Genomic DNA, 14,157 nt, shown 5'->3' on the forward strand with positions numbered 1-14,157 from the left:
TTGTTTCAAAGGCAATTCGTTGCGAAAAAAAGAAGGAACTACAAAAGTTTTAATAACGTCACCTCACGTTGAGAGGTCAAAAAAGAAAAAAAAAGTTGTCAAAAAGTCGTACGAACCACTCCTGCGAAGTGATTTCAGGATATTATCACAGCCGTATGAGGAGTCTTATCTTCCTTCATCACGAAATCGTCGTCTCCAACATACGCACCACTTTATTCAAATTTGTCGCCCTTCCAGAAAAATTTTACCTTATATAAAGATGTCATTTATAGAAGATTTTTACCGTCGCATCAGTTTCCTTGTAACGAAGGTCTCCTGCGTGATACCTGTAGTGATAAGTGGACCAAACTAATTTAAAGTATTTTGCGTGTAAGCTTATGCAGTGTAATATAATAATTTCACACAGGTTTTGGAGGTACATATATTGCCCGAGGAAAATATCAAGCCTGAGGAGCTAATGTTTGTTGTAAAATAGGGAGATTCGTCGTATAGCCAGTAGTCGGCTCGGCTACTGTTACCGCCACCATGTTGAATGCACTAAATCCTTTCCACCACGACTAATCAGTTCAACAAGTAGAAAAGAGCACACGCGCACATAGTGCCTTACAGGGCTTGCTTCCTTTGTCGCAGAGCGCACACGAGCGACCATGGCGGCCCTGGGACGAGCCGGCCTGTTGCTGCTGGCCAGCGCGGTGGTGGTGGGCTGCGGCCAGGCCAGCGGCACTGACGACGGTGCCGCGCCCATCGGAGTGGGGCCTGCGGGGGCCGAGCGCCAGCACCGCGGATTCCAGCAGCTGCGCCTCTCGACGGCGCGGGGCTTCGGCAAGCGCGGCGCGCTGCCCGCTATAGCCGCCCTGCTCGGACACCACGTGGCCCTGCACCGGCTGCCCGCTGCGCAGCAGCCCCTGTAAGACTCGCCTTTAGTTCGGCCGCCGTCCTCTCGGGTCCTGTGAGGCGAAATGAGCAGAAGCTCGAGTCACGGACGTCGAGATTGGAGCGCCCTGCAGACAGACAAGCTCGCTCGTCTACATGTCTTTTAGCACTCGACCAGATTCCATTAGCCAGCCATTGTGCTTCCATAGCGGTCATTTTTGTCAGGCCTTCTTTCGTACTGATTGAATTTCTGCAGCCGCAACCCGTCCATGGCTGTTGCGATGCCTGCCGAAGCCTGCCGCTCCGTGTTGCGTTAAGGCAGCGGAAAAGCATTGAAGGACACTACTCGGGGCACCGGAGTCTCATATGAGTGTCGGTCCCAGCGGCCTCCGACTCAAACCTAGCGCTATGTTTTCGCGGCGCACACGCGAGACAAAAATGTCTCAGGGGACATAATTCATAACAAGGGACATAGCAAGGGACATAACTCACTAGCAGTTCGAATAGAGTGATCGACAAATCGATTACCGAGGTGAAATCATTCTTAGGTATGAAAACTGACAAGCTTGAAAGGCAAGGTAAAGTAGCCGTTTACTCTAAGCTAGTTTTCTTTCCTCAAGCTCAATCAATCAATTCAACAGCATTTCACTTTGGCCGCGTCGGACCGCATTCGGTTCGGTTCGAACGCACTCTTTCAGAGAACAGAATGCAGGAAAAAATGTTCAGTCGAGCCCGGATATATCCAATACCGATATTTAGTATTATTCGCTGTATCGAACAGACAAATTATTCGCTTGAAAATTGTGTGTAAAGGTATAGGAAAGTCGCGCATCATATTTAACTCTAATTTCTTCGGTCACTCATTATATCGAACGGCGAACCGCGCCCCTGCACGTGTCGCTTCTCCTAAAGATCCTCTTCGATCACTTTTTTTTTCCGCGCGTGGGAACGAGTCGGCTGCGGGTCCTTGGGCACCTGCTGACTGCTGTGAAAGTGTATGTCGAGGTGAAATGAAGGCGGAGGGGTAGAGGGTGGCTTTCGGCCTCTAGTACTCCTTTTCAACGCCTGATCACGTCCATGCGGTGATGCTTAATGCCTAATGCCTAGCAGCGCCACTCGCCTTGCGTGCTTCCCTGTCATCGCTAACGAAGGCGTTGCGGAATCAACTGCACCTTAATTTTAACGAACGATTATTCTATATACAGTGTACTGGTGGCATGATTAGACATCTTATACGCAATTCCAAACAACTGTCCTCTGCGGCTTAGATGCGAAGCAGGTTATGCAGGCGCGCTGCCAGTACAACGGCGGGCAGCGCGTCACTGCAAGGAGCGCTTTACTAGCGTTGGTGCAATGTACTCTTGCTTCTAGTCTGCAGATCAGCTTATCTATTGCCACCTTTTAAATATCGAAGTATGAATACATCGAAAGATATTGCGGTCCCCTTCGAGATCGATTGAGCAAAGTTCGACTGTATAAAAATTCAGTTTCAATTCGTTGCAGACATTTTTTGACATCAACTCTTTTCGCTAGTTTCAAGACTAGGCAACGACGGTTGGGATAGCAAACTTTTCAAACTGTTTTGTGCACAGAGTACACGTCAATCGGGCAAAGTGTCAGCGTTATACAGCACTAGCGACTTGATAGGTTTCGTCGCAAAATCTGGTCCTTATTTTCTCAAATAAAATCTATCAAGCGTCTTTGTGGACGTCACTCTCTGACCATATAAAACGAATCCGCCTTTGGTTGTCGTCGTGCTTCTGGTGCTACTTCGCCAGGATTATAACCAACTCGCTTATTTTGCGACCCGGATTAAGAATGCTCTTCAAGGAAAATGTTACAGTGGCGCATGCGGACACAGAATGAATATTCCTTTAATTTCGGCTACTTCTGACCCCATATTGCTGCTCACCCACAACTTGTTGCCCACAGAATCAAGAAAGGTTTTCGTAACATGAAGATCTCGACGGCGAGGGGATTGGGAAAGCGCGCTGACCCTGACACTACGTCTTTGCTAGACAACGACGACTTCGATCCAATGGATTACAAGTAAGAACGACTAATGTGGTCAGCGTGGCAGTGTGGGACCCTTAAAGCTTGATATGTACAAGAAATATAAACCGGTGTTTTTCTCCCGACAGTCTACTCGAGTAACAGAGTGAGCACCAGTTTTGCGCAAATTTTCGCCTTCTTGATATCTAGCTTACCCGCAAAGCTACATTTACTGCAACAGTGCACGCTTTACACGCAGCTGTGAATATTCAAGGCAGCACGAGCGGTCTCGAATCTGGTGCTATATCAGAGGTTGTTTATCTGGGTTCCAGATAGTGTCAGGACTCTGCCGGGCGGATGTCCTCTGTAATTTTTCTAGGACGAAATGCGGTGCCAATCAGATAACGTTACTGTGTAGAGCATGGTCTCAGTGCCGCAGGCACATCACTCTCGGGCTTTTAATATGCGTGTGGTTTCATTTTCAACAGGCGGGAAAAATTTCTCGGCACCTCTTAAAATATTTTCTGATCATATGTTCAGGAGGCAACAAGGTAAAGAACGGAAAAGAAAATCGGCGCTTCCTAGACTTTATTTAGTTTCGGTGGTTCTTAGAAAATAGAAAGTTTAACGGGGTGTTGAACGCAAACCGCTGTGCCGAGTTCTTAAATCATCTCGACTCACGCGCGGCGTGAAACGTTTATTGCCAGATAAGGCGAAACCTGCAGTAATCACCAGTGCATCTAACGAGGGCTGTCGAAAATCTAATACACATAAGGAGTTTGGGACCCTGACTAAACTTACGTCGTAGCTTGTCCTTGTCACATTGAGTCTTTGTTCTTGCCTTGAGTCCTTGTCACAAAGGGATCCTAATATACGCTCCAGCTTTCTTTCTCTCTCTCTCTCTTTCTTTATTTCTTTTGGTATTTCCCCAAGCAACACAAGTAATTGGCCCAACATTAGAACTGTATTGGCAAAGCTGTCCCTACAAATAACCAGGGTGGGACCATCCTGTTGCAATATTGGTCCAATGGCCTGTGCTGCTTGAGTCTGCCTATTTTTTCTTTCTTTCCTTCTTTCTTTCTTGCTTCCTTTCTTTCTTTCTTTTTTTCTGAAATGACTATTATGAAAAAACTGAAATGATATTATAAAAACTTTATGCTCAGAACGACATTACTCGTGCTTAATATCACGCAGAAATAAGAAATTTAATTATATGCTATTTACGCAGGAACATACGTCGCTTTGCCGAAATAGCTGTTTGTCCGTACCTCTACGAGCCAAATGCCTCTGCCGCAAAAGCGTTTCCTTGATTTCAGTTCAAACAGGCACCATTTTAATTCATGGTGTTATGAAATGAGAATAATAATCAGTTTTTGGGAAAGAAAAAGATTTTATCATTTCTAGGTGGACATAATAACCACGCCGTGAAGAAAGGAGGAAGTGAAGAAACAAGAGACGCATACACCCGTGGTGGAGGGCTCCGGTTCAATTTCGACCGCCTGGGTTTCTGTAATGGTTCTACGAGCACTTACTTTTTGTAGATTTATCAGAAATATTGAAAACGGAGCTAGAAAACCACAACACAAATTATAAGGACAGCACGCGAGTTCTAGCCTTGAAACTCTAATGAGCAGGCCGGTTCGCTAATATTCAGTGTTGCCCCAAAAAGTAGCATTTCTCCACAGTAAGAAACAAAGAAAAAATAAGGGCACAATGAGAGGTTGCATCGGATCCTGTCGTCTCTTACCATATTAATCATTACTGCAACTTCTCGTCTAACTCCGTGCGTGTTTTAGAATTGGGACTCAGGTTAACCGAAAATTCGACGAAAGCATCGAACCTGGAAGGCGGGAACGTTCACCATCCCACCCTGTGGTTCGGCAGCCGGACAGAATTACTTATGAACGTCCTTGCCAGACGGCACACGATTTCCGGTGCGTAGAAAAGTTGCACTCCCAAGAAACTGATTTTCTCAGTAGCGTGTAGACAACAGCAGTTAAAAGGACATACCAGGAATTCACAAACAACCCCTTGTTCACAAACATTCCTTACAGTTATCGTTTGCCTCCTACTATTTATTGCAGCCTCGGAGCGTTCCAGAGAGAAGCTTAGTACTCATTCGTGATTATTTCCCTGTTTTATTACTATCAAAAGGAAGAGGTCCTTGAAGTATCTCGAACTTCCTTACTGCCTTCCTTGTTCCCAAAATGGCAGTCGATGATTGTCTCTTCTTGAGGTCGGTCGATTTCTTGGCAAGCAATAAAGAAATGTTTAGTGCTGCCATGCAAACTTATCAATTTCAGGACAGATTTGCTACCTGTCTCGAGCATTTGCTTTCCCACTGGCTCGCACTTCACGAGATACCGCTGCGCTTGTCTGCGTGTCTTCAGATGGTAGTATGGGGCTCCTTGCCGAAACATGACAGGATGCGGGCGTACTAATAAGGCATTCTTTGAATTTACATGCACGCTGTAATTAGGCGCGCTTGATGTGAGGCAACAAGATGTTTAGAGGGATTCGCTCTTCTTATTTTGTCCAGGAGTAAAAGGGACATCCGAAGGATCAGCTTATCTACGGCCAGAGGATTCGGCAAGAGATTAAGCTCCGGCTCATCTGACGTGTCCTACCAACCTGCTGCGTAAGCGACGCTCGAGTTTCCGGCGTTTATTGTGTAACATTAAAATATTTTTTTTTGAATAACCACCTTATATTCTTTAAAGAAATTAAAATTATTGTACAACAGTCACTTCTAAGCACAGCATTTATTTAAATGGCAGGTATGCAAAACATTCAAACCACACCAGCCTGAAATGTAATCCATGTTCTCAAATAATGAGAATGTCAACTGCTGTGTTCACACTAGGAAATGCTGAGAACGCATTTTGAAAATTCAGAATCCCTACTCGCACAGTGCCACAAAGCTACACTTTAGCACCAAATCTCTGCCTTTTAAAGGAACGCAGACACAAACTTTCGAACGCAAGCAAACGGTGTATTTGCTTCATGGACGTAACGAGATGCCTTCTAGCAAGTTTCACTCGAAGGCATTGAGTCGCACATACAAAAAAAATTAATGGGATTTTGAATGTTGTCCGAGGAGCCGCTTGGCATTTCCAGCCCATCTTGTGACGCCAAGGTGCACTTGCCCCAATTATTGTGACGTCACCGAGCACATTGGTTCACAGGAACAGCCAGTGCTTGCCGGCAAAGGCAACGTCATCACAAATGTGGTAGTCCAGGTTAGCCGCTCAACCGTGAGCACTGGCACCGACCGAGACCATAACTTCCGGTATAAAACAGTGTGTAAATCATTGTTCACGCTTCGGAATGATGTTCTGTGCTCATACTCATGATCACTAGACCCCTAGACCTCTTTCGGTTCGAAAAAACGGACACCTTAAAACTTTGTGTCTGCACCCCTTTAACCTTTAACTTGTGCCCAACGACACAGTAAAAAAGTGCTACACAGGATAATTCGCCGACGTGGCGCACCTCATACACAAAATTAGCGATGAAATTTGAAGTACGACATCAGGTGACGTGTTTGTGTATCTCTCTTTACCTGTCGCCTGCGCACGAAGGTGCCAAGGTGAAACGTGTGAAAGTCAACAGATCTCGGGAGGCTTCGTGCGCAAAAATGAGGTTCATGTGCTTTCGTGATGCGCGTCTCGCAGGCAGCCAGCCGCCACTTGGCTAGCAGAGGAGGTGGCCAAGGCAGACTTGAATGGTGAGTGTCCCAGAGATTCTTCACCAAACTTTGTTTGGTAAATTGTATGGTATAAATATAAACAAAATGAAATGAAACTACTTTCCGCGTCATATTCCAAAAAAACAGCAGTACCGTACTGTGAACAACGAAAAATAAAAGAAAAGCTAGCCGTTGAGCTGAAGTGCTTGCACTCAAGCCTGTATAGCAGCGAGTATTCAGTCCCCTTGGTTTTCCCGTTTATTTTTTCGGGAATTTGGGAGTAAAATTCGGGAATATTTTTCGAGCTCAAAAAGAGAGGTGTTCAATTCTTGCCCAAATACTAATTGCGGGAAAATGTGAATACGTCCCAGGCAGGTGAGCAACCAATGCGTCGTATAGAACCTCATTTACCAAACCATGGCAAATCGCTTCAAAAATTACTATGACGTTATACATAAAACTCAATGGGCAGTACCAGCACCAAAAGGCGCTTCGGGTTTCTTGCAGTCCACAACGACTCGGAAACAAGCCTAGGGTACAATGTGGTAGGCGCTGGTGCCAGGCGAGGTTTTATTCTATCGGCTACGAACTCAGGGACTGCCGTAATAACGCGGTTCATCCGAAGGGAGCCCTTGAGAAAGGCTGCTGCTGGGAGCTGCACGAGATGCAAACGCATCAGCCAGCTTTTCATCAGACGTGAACTCCGAACCACGCCGGTCAGCGTTTTTGCACTGGTTTCTTACTCATATGAATAATACTTGTTTGCCTCAGAACCGCAATTAATAATCAGGGAACCAGAAATGCTATAAAACTCAAACTAAAATGTCCTACATAATTCTACAAGCCCTCCGAAAAATTACCGTTGCCATTAACCCATTATATGCCGGGTGTCAGGATTCGCGACATGCCAACATTTACCATGTATTGATTTACTCATGGTTGAGTTGAGTTGAGTTGAGTGGTTGTAAACTACCGGTGGGATTAGCCTTGCAGTTGCTGCCGGCAATGGCTCCACCGTAGCGACACTTAAATAGAAATCACAGAAACGCTGTCCGCAAAAACCCAAATAGACACTCCCGAGGTCACCATGTGGAGGCCAAATCCGTGTCCTGCAGGTAAAGTAGAAGAAGGCGAGAAGCATCCCTTCTACTCGACTGGCTCCCGCGCGGGAAAACAATGTCCTGAAGAGAACTGTGAGGAACTCCTGCCTTCTTGAGGGATCCGAATAACACAGCCCGTTCCGCGTTGTACAAAGTACAGCACAAGAGGTAATGTTCTGTCACCACACACACCACACGTTGAACACAATGGTGACAACGCTAGGCCAGTCTTATACATCCACGCCGGCGTACGAGCAGAATCCGTGCGAACGCGGTGCAGCAAAGTGGCTTGGTACCTTTTGAAACCGTTGGTCACACATGGCTGATGAGGAGAGCTCCACAAAGAACTGAAGTGGCACAACACCACATCTCTGAACATTTGCTTGACTTCATGAGGGACTCCATGTACTGGAATCCTGGAGAGAGCTGTATGGGCGAGGTTGTCTGCTTTCTCGTTGCCTAAGACACCTATGTGCGAGGGCACCCATTGAAAGCGTATAGAGAAGCCTTTGCTATGTAGATTCTGCACCAAACGTAGGGATCTAAGACTCAACGCATCAATGGGGAACCCGTACTCTAACCTTTGAAGGGCAGATTTTGAATCCGCAATTATGACAGTAGGTTGAGGCGTACAACACCGTAGCTTCTTTAGAGCTGCCTCAATGGCAACGCTTTCGGCCATTGTGGATGACACGACTTTAGTAAAACGAACAGACCAATCATACTTCAAAAACGGAATATGAAAAGCAGCTGCACTAGATCCTCTGACCTTGTCCACAGAGTCGTCTGTAAAAATTTGAAGATGACTGGCATATTTGGTCTCAAGATGTTCCAGTACGAGTGAACGCATTGCCGCTAAAGGAGAATTCCGCTTAGCGCGAACGTGGGGAATTGTCAAGGAACAATCGAGGCTCGGAAAGGACCAAGGTGGCTTCAACGTCTTAGGTCGATCTCGAAGGTCGAGACCCAGAGAACGAAGAGTATTTAAAGCCAAGTACGCCCGGGACTCAGATCTCTTTCGAAGGCGCTGTAGAAGCGCTCTCCCGGCAACAGTCTCTCTGAGGCGGCCAATTTGCAGCAAAAGTCTTTGTGAAGCGGCTAGCCGAAGAGGTTTCGATTGAGACTCATACAGTACTGCATTGTTTGGAGCAGCCTGCGGAACGCCGAGAGCCCTCCTTAGTCCCATTCTGTGCAAAACCTCAAGGCGTTCCAGCTGCGATACCGAGGGGGAAATTAAAGGGAGCTGGTACATTATGCGACTTGTCACCAGGGCATCGTCAAGCCTCATCATTGAAGCAGGATGGTTTCCCCAGTGCTCACTAGCAACTCTCCGAAGCAAATTGAGACGCGAAGATAGTGAAGCCACAATCGAGTCCACAGCTCGTCGCCACTGTAGACGTGAGTCAATAGTGACGCCCAAAAAACGTATGTGGTTAACCTGACGAAGGCAAGACTGATCAAGGTCTATGCTCAGCCGCGCATACCGTCGTCCCCTACCTGGAAACAGGACGAAGCCAGATTTTTCCACCGAGAGAGTTAACCCAACACCTTGAAGGTAACTTTTAACTGAAAGCATGGCCTGTCGCGCTAATAGAGCTAAGCGTTTGTGTTGATATCCGGTTAACCAAAGACAAATGTCGTCTGCATATATCGACATATGGACATGCCTACAATGTTTTTGCACTTTTGCGGGAAGACCAGTCATGACAACATTAAAGAGCGTTGGGGACAGGACACTATCCTGAGGTACCCCTCGCGATACCGCCCTTTCGGAGCTCATTGTACTGCCTAACCGCACTCGAAATTTACGATCACTGAGAAATGAGTGAATGAACCGAGCTTTGACGCAGGTTTCGGTGTCAATATGTTCCCGGTAGGCAGTGCTTTTTAAATAAATGAATGACACCACTGCGAAGATATTGAGTGCAGGAAAACGAGGCACGCATTCACGAGCGTTAACCAGTGCTCAAAGGCAGTTAGGGATAAGAGTTAATAGAGAATGCCTAAATAATCATCGATTCGCTGATGACAATGGCTTAGTAAGTCACTCGGGTGATGAACTGCAAGGCATGATCAGTGACTTAGGCAATCAGAGTTGAACGGTGGGTCTAAAAATATACATGCAGAAAACCAAAGTAATGTTCAAGAGTACTGCAAGAGAACATCAGTTCACATTTGGCAGCAAGGTGCTGGAAGTAAAGGAATACATCTACTTAGGGCAGGTAGTGACCGCTGATCTGAATCATGAGAGGGAAATAACTAGAAGGATAAGAATGCGTGGAGCGCATTTGGCAGGTTCTCTCATATCAAGAAAAGCAGGTTACCAATATCCCTCAAGAGAAAAGTATACAACAGCTGTATCTTACAAGTTCTTACGTCAGGGCAGAAACGTAGAGGCTAACGAAAAGGATTCAGTTTATTTAAGAACAACGCAGCGAGCTATGAATCAGATCACGAATAGCAGGTTACCGATATACCTCAATAGAAAAGTGTACAACAGCTGTATCTTATCTTTAGTCACCCTACAGGGCAGAAGCGTGGAGGCTAACGAAAAGGGTTCAGCTTAAGTTAAGTACAACACAGCGATCCATGCAAAGAAAAATGATAGGTGTAACATTAAAAGAAAGGAAGAGGAAATAGTGGGTGAGGGAACAGCTGCAGGTTAATGACACCCCAGTCGAAATCAAGAGGAAGAAATGGGCTTAGGCAGGGCATGTAATGCGGAGGCAAGATAACCGCTGGTCTTTAAGGACAACAGACTGGATTCCAAGAGAAGGTAAGCGTAGCAGGGGCGGCAGAAAGTTAGGTGGGGGGATGAGATTAGGAAATTGGGCCACAGCTGGCACAGGACAGAGTTAATTGGAGAGACATGGAAGAGGCCTTTGTCCTGCAGTGGGCATTGTCAGGCTAATTATGATGATGACGACGACCATGATGATGATGATTGCCGAAAAAATAAGGCAAGGTTTGATTGACAAAATGTTGTTTATATTTGATTCGACTCTGCATGTTGCGTGTTTAGACGCCCTAAATGAACGTTTCTGTGAAAGGCTCGTTGCTTTCTGGTTTGTCTCTATCTTGCGGCATTCGGCACTTGCTCCTGTTTTTCTGTTCGAGGAAATGTACTGAAACATTGTGTTCGAGAATTCGTGCAGTTCATCCGCCGGATTATGAGCACTAGCAAAAAGCTGTTAAGGATCCGCTCGACTCAGGACGCGTGTTGCGCAAGATGACAGGGTTACAGTTATTGCCCTGTAACCACAGCGAAGGCGACAGCCCCGAGTGCATAGGAGCTTTACTAGGGGACCATAATGTGTGCAGCTGCAGCACCAGTGGGGACGTAAACGACTGCGAACAATGCCGCTGATGGTCCCAGCTTGTTCTTTGCAGCAGTGGAAAAGCTCATATTGCCTCTGTAACGTGAAATCGACTGCACTGCAATCGCCAAATCAATTTCTGCTGCTGCAAGTTCGACCACCTCATTTATGTCTTTCTCTATCTCCTTTAAGAAAAGTATGATAATTACTAAGATGGCCTAATGCTGTATGCCGCCAATGCTGATTTCGTCTGCCACATTTGCAAGCTTAGTTTTTCTGTGTGGCTCCACTAGCTCGCATTTTGCAGTAAGTGTATTTTTTTATTGTTTAGCTACTTGATTGTTTAAGTCTTTTCTCATTTTACCGGTTTCTCATGCTGTTCCTTCTTTCCTTTGCGTTTTCAGATGACGGCGCTGTGTATCAGGACACCTTCTAGACACTACTTACTTAAAAATATGATCGACACGTTCGAGCTGCGGGCATCGATTGTTCCTTTCTCGCCAGGCCTATAGGGCAAACTGTACTTACGCAAAATAAATTGTTGCACAAATGCACTGAATGCTGAGGGAAGACATCTTCACAGTTCTGAACACTATACGCTGTAGAGTTTACAACTCACTATAGTTGTCTACAATCCTTACTTTCAAATAAATATATAGAATTGTTATCTCCACCGTCTGTGTTGAAATTGAGCGCATTAATTGATGTCTGCCGGATTCAACAGCCTAAGCTTCATATTCTTCCTAGCTCCTTTTCTTGGTTGCTTTCTTTCTACACTGAGCGAAACTCTGTAAAGGTTAAATTAGGAAATAGAAACGCTGCGATGGCTTATTGCGAAACCACGGTAAGTTTCAAATCTCATTTTTTTTTAAAAGCGCCATTTAATCTGCAATGCAACGTCGGGATCGTGCTGAATCACTATGAGCGTCGTAACCCGCACGTAGACAACAGTCTAATTTTGCCGCCTTCAAGGCAGGTAAACCCAAAATCTCCGTGAAGCAGCTCTGCACTGCTGGGTGTTGTTGACCGGTCCTGAATTAAATATCAATGTAGGACACGAATAGTCTGGAAGTGTCGGAGTTCACAATTTATTCGCGCCAGGAGACAACAGAGGTTCTACCATTTCTAAATTTTTACAAAGTGTCGGAGGCCGCCTAAGCTTTGAGAGCCGCGGCAGCTTTTTGTTATATTGATTTATGGGGTTTGAACATCCGAAAGCGACTCGGGCTATGAGGGACACCGTAGAGAAGGCCTCCGGAAATTTCGACTTCCCGGGGTTCTTTAACGTGCACTGACATTTCGCCTCCATCGAAAATCGACCGCCGTGGTCGGGATTGAACCCGCCTTTCTTGTTTGACTTCAGACCCTTAGCTGTAGTTCATGAAAGGAATTCGAGAGCATACAGTGGCCATTGCCTATCCATCTTCGTGAGCTGTGGCCGTTGAGTCTATCGGATGGTCCTTCAAAAAATAGAGAGCTGTACCCGAAGTCTAGCGTTTTGGCCTTCTCGCGGGTGCGTTGTCTTCGGCGGAAGGTCTTAATATACAAGAGCTTCTGGACGTTCTTGCATGAGGCTATATATAGCCGTGTGGAGGCAGGCGCTAGTGTGCAGCTGACGGGGCTTCTTTCCAAATTCTGACGCTTTGCAGTTTGGCCCTTCACTCTGACAGCTTAAAGACCAATTCCCAGCCAAACTGAGAACGAATAGGGCAGTGGACTTACCATGCCAAAAACTGACGAAACAGTTTTGAAACTGCTCATAGATACCCTTCCGCCAAGCGACAAACGAATGCATATCTGCGCGTCTTCCATAGGCGTATACGTCCCTCGTATTTTCAACATTTCCGTTTGTATTTGTCAGTGAAGATGCACACACTAATGCGGAAATAAGCGACATCATGCACGAATCACTATATTGCTAAAACGTTTGCCCCACTTCACTCATGACGGGAAAAATTACGAGCCATCCCCAAGGTCTTCCTAGTTGTCGTACTTACTAAAGCAAGGGAGCGAGAAACCAGAATATCTTGCAGCTAAGACGTCTCAAAAGTGGCTTTAACTTGATATTTATCATGAGGTATCAATATTCTGCATAACTTTCGCGCACGTACTACACGCATTTTAAGTGGGAACGGCCTCTGAATTGCTACTAAGCCTACATATTGCCACTGCATCGAAGATGACGGCGCCTGAGAACACGATGCTTAAGGAAAAAAAATAAAGCCGCAACGCAGGGCTGTTGGAAATAATCCCATTACGCGCCTTTTCAGTAAGCCCTTCCCTGAGGATATTTCTTGCAGAAGTGACAATATGCAATAATCGATCCCGCATTTTTGAAGGAATTTGGGGAATTTCCGAGCACTAAGCTTTAACTAATTACTCACCACGCTCTAATATGTAACCCGAACGTTTTAATATTTTACATGTGCGACCTTGAAGAAATTTTAACCAAACAAAACTCAAGCAGCTAAGCCTTTGTACGAGGTCAAAAAAAGACGCAGTGTTGTCAACAGGAAAAGTTTGTGGAAACAAACGTAAAAATTCTAAAGCCCATTTTACATGCCGACGTCGAGCAGCTAAGCGGCACGCCATAGTGGAAGGCTCCGGACAAATTTCAACCACCTGACAATCATTGTGCACCAAAACCTCGGCGCACGAGTATTTTAGCAGTTCGCCGCCATTAAAATTCAACCGCCGCGGCTGGGATCGAACCCGTATCCTCGTGCTCAGCAGCCAATCACTACAACCACTGAGCCATTGCGCATTCTGGTCTAAGAGATTGTTCCAAGCGTACAGCAGCAAAAGATTGATGGAGGAGTTGAAGTGATCTGCCTCGGCGCAAATTCTAAGCACGAAAACTTTGCAGCTTGACCTCTTTCGTTCCAACCTACCTATAGCATAGTGATGTTTTCAAATGCTGGTTACTAAGGTATAGACGGACATTAGAGGGTGCAATCGAGTGCCGTGGGACGCAGTCGCGCGCAGCGTGCGTATGCAAGCGAAATATACCGTTTTATGTTCCCACCCGCTTTCCTATCCAAGTGGCGAATTCCCAAATCGTTAGGAATCGAGCGCGCTATTTGCAAGAACGTGTATATCGGTGCTAAAGTCTGATACAACTTAAGAACGATGCAGTGTCAGAGGAGACCCCCCAACCAGAGCAGATGCTAGCATTCGTAGCAGCAGG

At 46.0% G+C, this 14,157-nt stretch overlaps 1 protein-coding gene across 1 annotated transcript; it reads left to right on the forward strand.

The window, feature by feature from the left end:
* Positions 1-635: 635 nt before the first annotated feature.
* LOC144132703 (uncharacterized) lies at positions 636-11,512 on the forward strand. The gene is made up of 5 exons (XM_077665294.1): positions 636-907; positions 2,806-2,922; positions 5,405-5,503; positions 6,540-6,592; positions 11,375-11,512. Exons 1-5 carry the CDS (start codon positions 648-650, stop codon positions 11,404-11,406), a joined length of 561 nt encoding a protein of 186 aa, XP_077521420.1. The 5' UTR covers positions 636-647; the 3' UTR covers positions 11,407-11,512.
* The last annotated feature ends 2,645 nt before the right edge of the window (positions 11,513-14,157 follow it).

This window comes from Amblyomma americanum, chromosome 1 (genome assembly GCF_052857255.1).
Source record: "Amblyomma americanum isolate KBUSLIRL-KWMA chromosome 1, ASM5285725v1, whole genome shotgun sequence".
NCBI classification, from domain to species: Eukaryota; Metazoa; Arthropoda; class Arachnida; order Ixodida; family Ixodidae; genus Amblyomma; species Amblyomma americanum.

Excerpts from the sequence above, each read along its gene's own strand:
- LOC144132703 (XM_077665294.1), top strand. The coding sequence starts at position 648 with ATGGCGGCCCTGGGACGAGCCGGCCTGTTGCTGCTGGCCAGCGCGGTG. Across the intron at positions 2,923-5,404 it reads TTCGATCCAATGGATTACAA|GAGTAAAAGGGACATCCGAA; the intron begins GTAAGAACGACT and ends TATTTTGTCCAG. Across the intron at positions 6,593-11,374 it reads GGCCAAGGCAGACTTGAATG|ATGACGGCGCTGTGTATCAG; the intron begins GTGAGTGTCCCA and ends TTGCGTTTTCAG.